The 13,287-nt window shown below is 37.1% G+C and overlaps 1 protein-coding gene across 6 annotated transcripts in view; it reads left to right on the top strand.

The window, feature by feature from the left end:
* Positions 1-13,287, top strand: part of LOC139943863 (rab11 family-interacting protein 4B-like) — a 63,774-nt gene that overhangs the window by 35,907 nt on the left and 14,580 nt on the right. For all 6 annotated transcript variants that reach the window (XM_071940723.1, XM_071940722.1, XM_071940726.1 and 3 more), the window contains 3 exons: positions 7,553-7,588; positions 9,067-9,181; positions 10,736-10,839. In XM_071940723.1, the coding sequence (XP_071796824.1) occupies positions 7,553-7,588; positions 9,067-9,181; positions 10,736-10,839 (255 nt within the window). The remainder of the gene's footprint in view (positions 1-7,552; positions 7,589-9,066; positions 9,182-10,735; positions 10,840-13,287) is intronic.

Here is a 13,287-nt window from a genome sequence, read left to right as displayed (position 1 = left end):
GATGAATCAAGAAATACTTGGCCCTGTTTGATGAGTTGATACTTGTTGCTGTGGTTGGATGATTGACTGGATCTGATGTGCCTCGGGGATACTGGCGCAGCTAAAATGTCTTAAAGGAAGAGGATACCTTGGATCGGTCGAGTTGGTCGTTGAAAAGCGATTGTTATGAAATAAAAATGGTTAGATAGATTATTTAAAAGTAGAATATAATGATTCACACAAACGTGTCTCAAAATTGCACGGTTTTCCTTATACGTTGCGAACAAACACGGTGGGCCATTTTGTGGATTCAAATGTTTGACTCCATAAAATGGCTGACCGTGTTAGTTTGCGACGTCAAAGGAAAACTGTGCAATTTCGAGTTATGCTTGTGTGGATCATTATATTCTACTTTTAAAATATCTTTCTTACCATATGCATTTCAAAACAAACGGTTTCAAACACTTTTCATATAGACCAACTCGTCCGATCCAGTGTATATCGGGCAACCTGTTCTCTTAAAGGTTTGAAAGAGAGCCTGTCGCATGAATACCCTCCCCTCCCCTCTGGTTAATAGTTGCGTACAGTAGTTATCGATCTTGGGGAAGTTTGCTGAACAATTTTTCATTTTATTTCCCAAAAGAATTTTGATGGCGAAGTCGCCTCTGCAAACAGACAAAAATAGTCTGGTAACCATGATGATTATCTTAAAGAGTGATTATACTGGTACCCACACATTCGTTTTTTTGTGCAGTCTTTTTGGTTATTTCACGTTGTATTCAGGGAACAAGACATAGTCAAAAAGTGCACAATTTGTTTGCTTATCCGCTGCACTACAGTGAAATGATGATGTTGAGATTGAGATTTTTCCAAACCTCAGCTCCGTTTGAAATGTACACTGCTCCAACATTGATGGCGAAGCCCAAGCTTGAGCCAGAGCCGGTTTTCAAAGAGCTTAAAGTGTATCATGGCTGCGGCTCTGACTAGATCATTATGCCACAACATTGTATCAATGCGGCTATCCAACCCTAGCCAAAGACTCCCATTTCAGACACAGTCTCACAAAATTAATAAGAACTAAATGTTTTTTGATTCTGAGTGTATTGTTAATTGTCTGCTGCATGTACATGTACTTTCATTATGCCGTCATCCCTTTTGACTTGCCTTTATTTATAAGAGGAAAGTGTGCGTGTGATTAAATAAATGGAAACACTGAGAAAGAGAGAATACAATTGGGGCTTGAAAATGTGAGTATACATTATTCACAGACTTAACAAATAGAATGCCCCAGTTTAGTGATCAAATTGTGGTGCCAGGCAATGCTTTTAACTTGGCCATACTTCTTCTTTTTTTGCAAAAGAAATTGGGCACTGTACAAAACAGTTTCCGACGAGTGAGTGTTTCAACCAAGAAGCAGCAAAAATGCATTCAAATTTTGTTAGCACAAGTACATGTCTTTAGAGTGGCACGTCTGGACTGGTTGCGAAAAATGCGAATTCCATTAAGATTTTGTTCTCTTATGTGGGGCCTACGGTATCAGGGATCGATTTCATCCAGCAATTTTGCGTTGCAAAAATATTGAGACTATAAATATGTTTTGTGCAGTCTGAATGCTGATATAGTAAATGATGATTTTTTAGTAGCATCCGAGACATTGTGTGTAGCATTTCACCCTGCTAGACATCATGGGAAAATGTTCACAGAGTATATATCTTTAGAGTTGCACATCTTCACTGATGGAGAAGTGGAGATAATAGAAATATAATTTTTTTAATGAAAATGAGTTGAGGAGAGAAGAGCAAATGATGTGAGTGAATCCTGAGGGGGGTGTAGCAGTCGATTGGAAAGCAATATTAAGGAAGACAAACAAGTCATGAAGACGAGTGAAACTGAAGATGTCGCATCAATAAGAAGCGGAAGCAGACAAAGTGAGCATCACGTGAGGAATAATGAGAGAGGGACAAAGGCAAAGGAATGAAGTAGACGGTGAAGGAGGGAGAGAATAAGAGAGAATCGTCTGAGCAATGGTTGGACTAGTCCGACAATAAGACTAAGTCAACATATTTAAGAAAGTAGGGTTCACTCAGAAGTGAAGTGGAGTGTTTTCTTTCACCATTTTTCTTTTGAGAGATGAGTCTTTGGAGATGACGTCCCTTAGAGATGATGTACATGTACTCGTCCGTTGTTTGTTTTGTGCGACCTGTAATTCAGTGTTTACTAACTAAAATGTAAATATTAATCGCCATGTGTTTTTTTTGTTTTTTTTATATATTATTATTTTCATGTTGTTTTATATAATTTAGTTTTTACACTCAGACTGATGTGTATTGAGCACTGTTTACTCTGTACTTTCCTGAGTTCTGTGAAAAAATTCACAGGCAAACTACTCAGTTGGGATTTAAAACCCACATCGTTGCACAAATTTGTGTAATTGTTATTGTTAAAAAAAGGTTTCCATTTCTCCTAAGAATAGAAAGAAATATATTTTGTTGCCGGGCATCAGTTTAGGTTCAAAAGCAACATTTTGGCTGGTTATCTGTGATTATTTACAGGTAAAATTGATTGATTTAAAGAGACAAATAAATGAAACATTCAGTCAGAGAAATTTTCAATCAAAACAATGGAAAGTTTATGTGGCGAGGGACCTGTTTTTCTAACTTCTGATTTGTTTATTTAATTGGTTTACATTTCTGCCAGTAGACCCCTCTTGCCAATATCTAAACATTACTCATATCCTTTTGTGAAGTTTATTTGTTCGTCGTGCCAAACATAATCATGTCCCTTAAATACCCTCAAGGTTGTTTTTTTCACAGTTAACCTTCACTAACATTTACTTCAATAATATTTTCCCCTGGTTTGGTAGTAATCTCTGTAATAGCAGACTCTACCTGAGGTAACTATGTTGTGTTAATCTTTGTACTCCAAATGAGTTACTTTTAGAAGTCATTGTTGTACAGTATCGTGTTGAACGAAGCATGTCTTTTGAAGGATTTGGTCATGTGTTGCTATAAAAGCGCTTTAGTCTTTGTTGTTTTTTGGTTTTTTGTTTTTTACTTTGGCTGTACATTGCCAAGTCGGATTGTGTAATTCAGTTACAGATATTGATGTTTTATTTTGAGGGCATGTTTGTAAAATCGATGTCAGACACAGTTGTATCAACCTAGATATTAGGGCCAAGGACAACCATTTAGTTGGTTCAGTGGCATGCTCAACCGATGTAATATGATTTAGCTTTGACCTACACAAATGCAGAGTGCTTTTGGATTCTTGCAGCAGTCTGTCCTGCAGAAAAAAGAAAGTCGGAAGTGGAGTCTTTAAGCCTACTGTAAACTTTGCGGACAATGTTTAAAAATCTTAAATGTTCTTTTGTGAAACAGAAACGTTACATCAAGGTAGGTCCACTACTATTGCAGGCAACTATTAAAGTTTAATACAAATTTAGGCTTACACACTATTAAAGGACTTCAGGCCTGAAGCCTTTTTTTAGGCATCTAAAAGCCCAACAAAAAGTGCACCAAGGGTGTTTTTTTTTTCTTCATTATTCTCTTGCAACTTCGAAGACCAAATGAGCCCAAATTTTCACAGATTTGCAATTTTCTGCATATGTTGAGATACACAAAGTGAGAATACTGGTCTTAGACAAGTACCATAGGTGCCTTTAAGTGAAGGAATTCTCTAACAGACAACCAGTCAACAGTTGGCGCCACAGTTTGTTGTGCGTATTTATGGCGTCGCAACTTACAGCTTTGTCATAATTCTTTCATGTAATTTGACTCCTAAAATGGTGAATATGGTAGACGGAAGCCAAGTGACAGTAATGCAAGCGGTCAATAAACAACATGTAGCCGTATTAATATAGGACTGGCAGGATAAACAACACCATTTTTTTTATTTTAGACTTGAAAGCTTTATACTAATTCATTCTTACACCATTTTTACTGCAAAATATTTCCCTCTGGAATGAAGTCATAATATTCAAGAAATCTGCATCCAACCCTTAAAAAAAGAAAACTACAGATGATTTTGGTTCCAACCAAATTAATAACAAATGATTATATTCACATGCTGAAAATTGTAAATGGATTCACCATTTTCTCATAATTCACAATTTCAGCTGATTTCAGTTGTTGGATCAAAATTTGAAGACAATGTGTTTACATGCTGGACAATTTGCATGGTTTTCACTATTTTCTCCTGCCTCACACAATTTTCACAGGTTTTGTACTTCATGAATAAGTTTATCACACAAAATATGACCACTGTTTGCGACTATTTGGACGGCTCCACCAATCTTGTAGAATCCCTTAAATAATAATGTATTACCAACACTGGCTAAATGCAATGTTCATATTCCAAGCACATTCACCTCTTACAGACCCAAACACCTTGATAAAATGCAGCTGTAAACCCATTCATAATGGGGTTTAATCTAAGGTATGCACAAGGAATACTTAGCGTTACCTCCAGGCAATATTCCTCTCTCTCTCTCCATGTTCTTGGATATCATCTTACCAAAAGATTGTCAACCATCATTCCCTTATATTCTCTTCCTTCTACTTTAAAGACACTGGACACTATTGGTAATTGTCAAAGACGAGTCTTCTCATTTGGTGTATCTCAACATTATGCATAAAATAACAAACCTGTGAAAATTTGAGCTGAGTTGATCGTTGAAGTTCCGAGATAATAATGAAAGAAAAAACACCTTGTAACACGGTAACACGAAGATGTGTGCTTTCAGATGCTTGATTTCCAGACTTCAAATTCAAAATCTGAGGTCTCAAAATCAAATTTGTGGAAATTTACTTCTGTCTCAAAACCTACGTTACTTCAGAGGTAGCCGTTTCTTACAATGTTTTATACTATCAATAGCTCCCCATTACTCGTTACCAAGTAAGGTTTTATGCTAATAATTGTTTTGAGTAATTACCAATAGTGTCCACTGCCTTTAACCATGGAGGTACATGTAGCTAATTCTATCTCCTGCTAAATCAGTACACTGGTGGTCTATACGATTTTGCATGATTCACATTTTCATATTTCAATCATTTACTTCCTGTTTCAATTTCAGTCTATTCAGCGAGTTTCATATATTTTAAAGATGTATTGCCTGTGTTTATTTTCTTCTATAGCAACATTCGGCAGATGTTGAATAATTCTACAATAAAGTGTATATTTTATATAGAGTGGAACTGTTGCACACTGCATTCCGTATGTAGGAACAGGCCTGAAATGACACAGGGGCAATTGCATATGTTGCCCTTGGTCCCGGTGTCCCTTCAAAATGTGACTATAGACTTAATCATTTTCCAATGCAAAATGCCCTTTGCAATATGAAAATGACCCTGTCATCTTTAAGATAAAATGCCAGGTGTGAGCTAAAGAAACAGACTTCAAACTGTCTGCATAATAATGTTGTAATACAATATTTTGTCAGTCTCATTCTACACGCAGAAGAGAAACACAGCCAATTCTGAAGTGTTTCATGTCGCTAGATTTGTTCACGTCGACCTCAAAGGCAACCAATCAAACACAATACTTTGACAGCACAAGTGACTTGTTTTCTCTCTTTTCCCAAGGAATTGGGAGAGGAATTGAAAATCTTCTTGAAGATGTTTAGATTGTTGCCTGTGAATGTGTTGATTATTCTAGATGAAAGGCATGAGAGCCCTAGACATTTAGTTACCCACCGATTGTAGTGATGTAAAGATTTATAAAACGTCCTCCCACTATTTGAATAACGAAGGTTGCTGTGAGAAAGTCAAGCAGCAATTTACATGTTCTACGGCTCCCACATCACTGATACAGTGTAGCACTGTTATCGCCCTTGTCTGAGAGCTGTCAAATCAAGGGGAAAAATAGACGATTACAAGTTTTATTAGCTTTCTGCAATTCCCTCAAACAACCTCTGTGTAATTTTACTAAATCAACTAACACTTTTGTTATTCTTTTGAAATTCCTGATAATATCTTAACGGTTCCTTTTGTTCTATACTGAATAATGACTTTATTAATCTTTCCTTTTCAGCTGATAACTGTTTTAGTTTCAATTGTAGCTTGGCGTCTGTGAATATTAACTTTGTGATTCTTTCTATTTTCTATATCAACACGTCAATCTACTCATGTACATATTTTTCTCCAAAACTATAACAAACTCCTGAACAATAAAATTATAACCCAAACGTTTTTCAGTTTCTCTTACTCTCAGATTATATTAAAGTAACAATATTGGGTTTCTGAATTTGCCTAAAAAACAGTATTGAAAAAGTATTATGCAAAACGACAGTTGCCAAATTGCCAGATCAAAATGTTAACTTTCCGCACCTGAAATGTGGAGCGTCTAACATTACATGCCCCAAAAGCCAATTTCATAGAGCTGCTAAAACAGAAAATATTGCTTAACAGTTTTTTGCTTAGCAGAAATAAGCAGGTTACCAGTCACAGATTGAACATAATGCATTGCTATTTGGATTGGTAACCGAAGAAATCTGGAAAGCAAAATTTGGTTGTGCTAGTGGGTAAATAAGCAGCTCTAAATTGTGCCTAGGTAACTGAGTTGCAAGAGAACAATGTTTGGAGAATCATGTCGAGTGTGTTTTGATGTGATGCATTTTTAAGTGTTTTGCTGTGATAATTAGTGGAAGGCTTTTGAGTAGTCACATGTATCGCTCTTTTTCCCATGCCTCAAAATATTTCATCAGTTATCTGAGCATGTTTGTGAATTTGACTAAATTAGTCTTGCTTGTATCAGATTTAATTTTTAGTTCATTGCTTGGTGTTTGATGTGCTGTGGATGGAAGAGACAGTGCATTATAAATGCACTGTCTATTCAACACAAGCAACTGCCTCTGTGAAAATTTTCTTGGCATTTGCTTAATCCTTGAATATAATTGCTTATTAAAGGAACACGTTGCCTTGGGACATCGGTCGAGTTGGTCTTTGAAAAGCGTTTGTAACCGTTTTTTGTAAAATGCATATGGTTGGAAAGATGTTGTAAAAGTAGAATACAATGATCCACACAAACATGCCTCGAAATTGCACGGTTTTCCTTTTACCTCGTCGACTAACACGGTCGGCTATTTATGGAAGTCAAATTTTTGACTCCCATGAATGGCCAACCGTGTTAGTTCGCACAGTAAAAGGAAAACCAAGCAATTTCGAGGCAAACTTGTGTGGATCATTGTATTCTACTTTTAAAACATCTTTCCAACCATATGCATTTTATAAAAAAGGGTTACAAACGCTTTTTATAGACCAACTCGTCCGATCCAAGGCAACATGTTCCTTTAAATTTTGAGATTCTGATGGGAAGTTTTCGGAGGAGAAAAATATAAATCAGGGCGTTTAGGCCTTTCTTGAAGCCATACAAACATTATGCAAAATGTAGCCACAAATGTTTTGTCTGCGTGTCCAAAATCAATGCTGTCTTGTTAATTCATGAAGCTTAGAAGAGAATGTAAAATTTTGATGGAGTTGTGGCCACATTATTTGAATCGCCAATTTTGAATATCTGATATGTTGGTAATATTTGGCTAAACTATTTTTTTTATTATTTTATTTTCCCTTTGGAGCAGCCCGGTACGCAGAATATCATCCAAGGAATTTGCAAAGTAAGTTTAACAACAAGTAAGAAATTATTCATGTCTTTTTTATTTGTTTGTTGTTGTTGCTGTTCTTATTGTTGTTGTTCCAATTGTTATTGTGGGAGGGGGTTCTTATTGGGGTTTTGGGGTTTTTTTTCTTTTTCAGTTTGTGCTTTTTGAACATGTAAACATTTGCTTTGTTGGTTTTAGGGTTTTTTTATGATCACTGCAGTATTACCGCCATTGACCTTTTTATTAATGGTTGACATTGTAAGAGTGCACTTTGTGGTTTGGGTGTATTCAACAAAATTTACCCAAACCTAATTGTGTCGTTGCATTTTTTTCCCACCCAATATCATAATGGCTATTTAGAATACATGGTGACCATGTAGGCTGACACAAAATATGCCATGGTCTCTGTTGCCCCTAATCTTTGCCTTGGTGCCGGGTCAAAATTTTACCGTAGGCTTTCAGATTTTCTCATAGGCTTTCAGATTTGCCCGTAGGGATTTCCCCATAGAATCCCCTTTCGCAAAATACTCAAGGCCTTGCCCCTTCAAACATGTAATTCCTGGACCGTGATCATCAATTTGAACTGTATACAATTCTTTTTAAAGATGTGTCGCTGATCCCATTATTCTTGCCATTAAATTTGACCCTGATTAGCTCTGTGTTAGTTTTATAATTCCTGGTATCGGGGTTCTGATTATAGGGGTCTGATAAGTGGACATGTAATGTTTAGTATTGCAAGCTCTACATGAGACCTTTGTACCTTTGAACATGGCGTGATACTGACAGAACGCCTTCAATATACATGTACCAGATTAAAACAAATTATAGATCCAGATGATATCCGGAAAACAAATATAGCAACAGAGCATATATTTAGTGATTCGTGTTTTAATTGACCAAAGGAATCAGAAAAAGAGGGTTGCTGATTGCATTTTGTAGAAAATCCTACCAAATCAGGTCCAAAATATAGTTTGGAAAACTACATTCTTAGGCCCAATTTCAGAGCACTTCTTGGCAGAAAATATTGCTCAACTATTTTCAGCTCAACTATTTAAAAAAAATATTTATTTTATTTATTTGTTCACTTTTTTTTATAAGGAATGTAGTAATTTTGTCTGAAATGGATGTTATATTGACTGGTTTACAACCATTAGGGCCGGTTGTACATGTTGTAGACTTTCAGTTAGTACGCTGCCTTCTGCGCAACTCATGAATGGCACCGTGACTGCACTTGGATGTAATCCAACAGTTTACCACTATAGAGCGGGGCTCGCCATTTAAACTTTATCAATTTAATGGTAAAGTTTTAGGCCTTCATTTAGAAGTACGTTAACAAATCCTGCTTTCCTTCATCATTACATCTACCAAATGAGCTAGCTATCCAGCCCTGTGCTGGCGGTCTCCCTACATATTATTATTATTACTTATTTGGTCATACTCCTAAAGTTCAAGACACCACCATAATCATGACCTGTTTTTATTTTGCTCATCAGCCATTTGTACCGCTCATCATCATCACACAATCTACCCAATAAAGGAGGAGCAATGGAAGATGCCTATGGAGAGTATGCTGCATCAGATACGGACGTCTTAGAACTTAATGATAAGGTATTATTGCAGAATTGGTTTACGATCAGAACCACTTTCCATTAGCCCTTTTTTTGATATGGTGGACACTATAGAAGTGCACTGTTTGCCGTGGATGATTACAGAGCAATGTCTCCAAACCAAATAGTGTAGAAGTATTTACCCAAACCATATAGTTTCATAAAGCTGTTTAGCAGAAAATACTGCATGACAAATTTCTTGGTAAGCATAAAATTGAGTAGGGCACAAGTCAAAACAATGCAATGTAATTTTTCGTAACATGTTTCTGCTAAGCAAGACTTGTCTGTGGTAACTATCTTTATGGAACTGGGCCCAGATTTGTCATGTTTAAAGCTGTATAAAATTAAGCCTGATCCAGGCGGAAGATACTCTATATTTAGCATCTTTCCTGTTTACTTCTCCGACTCGATAAGCGATTTACACGTACAAGAGCAAGGCTTTCTCGCTCCGAGGGTCATAGCCCTCTAGAACCTGTCATGAAACTTCCTTAAAACTCAACGAGAAAATCTCAACAAGAAAGTCGTGCATGGAAACTAACCCTACTTGTACTCCAGAATTCCTTGTCACTTAACTCCTTAGAGAGTTAAAGCAACTCTTCACCCAATCACCTTTTTAAGATGGCAGTCACCTGAGAGGTGATGAATGTTTTGTGTTTCAGGCGGTTTCTTTCTACTCTTGATATAAAGTGGCCTATTATTAGAGTTTTAAAGGTAGGATTGGTAATCCTTCTAAAGAGACAATCTGAAAGCTGACTGAATGTTAAGTCCAGTCCTAGTATGTCAATTTCACACGAGGAGCAATCCTCCAGAGAAACATTTCCATCATCGAAATACCGTCAAAGTGGAGAAAAAAATTATTTTTGAAAACCTTTCTGAACAGAGTGTTTTTTATTTGTTGTTGCTGTGATTAGAAAAAGCCCGGTTCATGCTTCCTGCAAATGATTTGCGGAAAAGCGAGTTTAACGGCGCCGCTCCATTTTCTCTGCAAATATTTCACAGGAGTAGAGCACAGGGCAACTGTTGCGAATTAATTGTTACAAATTTGTAACTTCAAAACTTCGCTTCGCGTTCGCAGGAAGTATTAAAGGCAGTGGACATATTGGTAATTACTCAAAATAATTATTAGCATAAAACCTTTCTTGGTGACGAGTAATGGGGAGAGGTTGATGGTATAAAACATTGTGAGAAAGTGCCATAGTTTTCGAGAAAGAAGTAATTTTCCACGAATTTGATTTCGAGACCTCAGATTTAGAACTTGAGGTCTCGAAATCAACCATCTAAACGCACACAACTTTGTGTGACAAGGGTGTTTTTTTCTTTCATTATTATCTCGGAAGTTCGATGACCGATTGAGCTCAAATTTTCACAGGTATGTATGCATATTTTGAGATACACCAACTGTGAAGGCTAGTCTTTGACAATTACCAAAAGTGTCCCCTGCCTTTAACCGGGCTTAAAACTAGAGAATCTTGGGGAGAAATGTTACTTTAAAACAAAAAGACCATTGTTGTATGATCCCTTTAGTAGTAATTATCACCATTGTTGCTATCCGCAGGTGTTGGAATTAGAATCTCAACTCACTGTCTTGGAGCAGGATCAGGTGAGCCGAGCTGGACAGCAAGGACGATTGAAGAGTGATAAGATCATGCTCATGCACCAGTAAGTGTCCCCAATGTTTTGTCTGAGTAAACATCTTCATCAATGGCGCTCAGATCTCTGTGTTCCTGGCATTGTCATGACCTCTAAAGGTTGTGTATGGAATGAACTCAAATTATTTCAGTCGGACTTGGTATATACCCAGGCGAGGATCCATTGGGTGGGGTCAAGCTTGGGGGGTATGGACCCCTCCTTAATGTCAACCATTTATTCCGGGTGGAGGGGGGGGTGGTTCTGAAGGGGCATAATGCATTGTTTGCCTTGTCCTTCTGCATGTGTTTGCATTATGTGTGTGCGCGTGCAAAACACAGGTATGTTTATCGCTTGGGATTCAAACACCCAACTTTTGCCTTTTCTGCGCAGATGTCTTACCACTAGCACGGTGCTTGCCTGGTAGCTAGAAACAGTTTGAATCATTTATTTGAGCAGTGGCATCTGCTGTGATTTCAACGAACATTAAATTTGCATCAAGATAAAGAATATTATTTGGGTTTTTTTACCCATACACCAATGTGTTAACCATGGTTTATTCAGTACTCCTCCCTGCTCCCCCAGACCTGTGAAAAAAATCCACAGACATTATTTGGAAGCGTGAAAAACATGATTTAATTTCACATTCAACATACAAACATGTTGTACTTTAACCACTCCAGTTGTTTTCAGAACCACCACTACTCAAAAAGAAATATTCATACCGTATGGTGTATTTGCAAACCTCTCCTAGATATACTTCCTTTATGCAAAGTTTCAAATCCCACTTATGTTGTACCTTAAAGGCAGTGGACACTATTGGTAATTACTCAAAATAATAATTAGCGTAAAACCTTTCTTGATTTCGAGACTTCCAGTTTAGAATTTTAGGTCTCGAAAATCAGGCATCTGAAAGCACACAACTTCGTGTGGCAAGGGTGTTTTTTCTTTCATAGTCCGACGACCAATCGAGCTCAAATTTTCACAGGTTTGTTATTTTACGCATATGTTGAGATACACCAACTGTGATGACTAATCTTTGACAATTACCAATAGTGTCCAGGGTCTTTAACGGTAGAACATTGACATGGTATCACTCAGAAACAAAATTGCTCATGTTATTTTTAAAGATCCATAGTTATTTCCTGGTACAGACAGCAGCCATTTTGTTTCACTTCTTATTGTTGTGCACAACCGAATTGATTGCCTGCATCATTTGCATGCAGGTAAAGTGTGCACCATTGATCCCTGTCTCGGTTTGTTTAGTCAAGAAGTAGATTTTCAATTGGGCCCTTCAAGCCAAAGTGCGATTAATAATTTATGTGACACCAACCCCCCATGATGTAAAAGCAGCTGACATTGTTTTTTTTCTTCTATTTTTCCCCCTCAGGTTTAATCTTTGCACATACTCAGACTATTGAAAAACCTTAATTGTGTTTTCCACAGAATTTGTCTCAATTAATAAAATATCTTTTCTATCAAATGTACGTGAACAATGTGCACAGTAGTTTCTCGCTTTTAAAGAAACACTTTGTCATTCGGGGGCAAAAGTCAAGTGCGGTTGCAGTAGCTACGCTTGACCCTAAAGCTATTTCAGGTTGGGTCTATTGTTAAGTGCATATACAATACAATCCAATGGGAGAGTTATCAATCAATTAAGTTTTTTTTTTTGAGTTGCGCCACCTGCCCCCCCATGACAGCAAGCAGGTGTGCATCAATCGACCCCCACCCCCCCCCCACCCTAGTAGAATGTAGACCATAGAGATAATGTCATGTTTGTGATGGTCAAATCTGTCTTTTCTTTTGCTAGGCTGGGCTAGAGTGAAGTACAAAATGACAGTTTTATATAATTTTGAGTGAAGTATTCAAAGAAATAAGAAGGTGTTACTTTTGATATCAACAACAGGGGAAAATGACTTTGTAAATTTTATATGATTTTGAGATGAACAAAGAACAATTTACAAGAGTAGGATTTGAACCAACAACCAACGGATTCGCAATAATTAACCTCATTACATACAAACAAATTCAATTAAAAAGATTTGCACGTTTTTTCAATTAATAAGAAGGAGTGTAGTTACTGTGCCACAAAACCAATTTTGTGTAGTTGAAAGGTTTCAAATGGTTGGTCAATTTGCTGGAATATGTTATCAAGATCTATGATTCAAACGACTTTAAGCTACCAGGGGTAATCTGGGAGTTGGTAAGACACTGCTCTAGAATTGCAATGGTGGTGGGTTCAAATCCCACCCAAGTAATATCCCTGTAATTGTTTTTTTCACAGAGTTCGGGAAAGTGCTAAGTATATAGTGCCAACACGTATCATTCATTAAGAATGGAAGGGTTAACTTGCTATTCTAGTGCTGGGCGAATAGTGAAATTTTGTTATTCGGATACCGCTGGCCAACTATCCGAAATTAACCGGATATTCGAATAGTTTTTTTCGCCGCTAGAGGGCGCTATAAAAAAAATAAAAATAAA

Source organism: Asterias amurensis, chromosome 11 (genome assembly GCF_032118995.1).
Source record: "Asterias amurensis chromosome 11, ASM3211899v1".
Lineage (NCBI taxonomy): Eukaryota > Metazoa > Echinodermata > Asteroidea > Forcipulatida > Asteriidae > Asterias > Asterias amurensis.
Note: the sequence above shows the minus strand (reverse complement) of the source record. Positions and strands in the feature narration are given on the sequence as shown.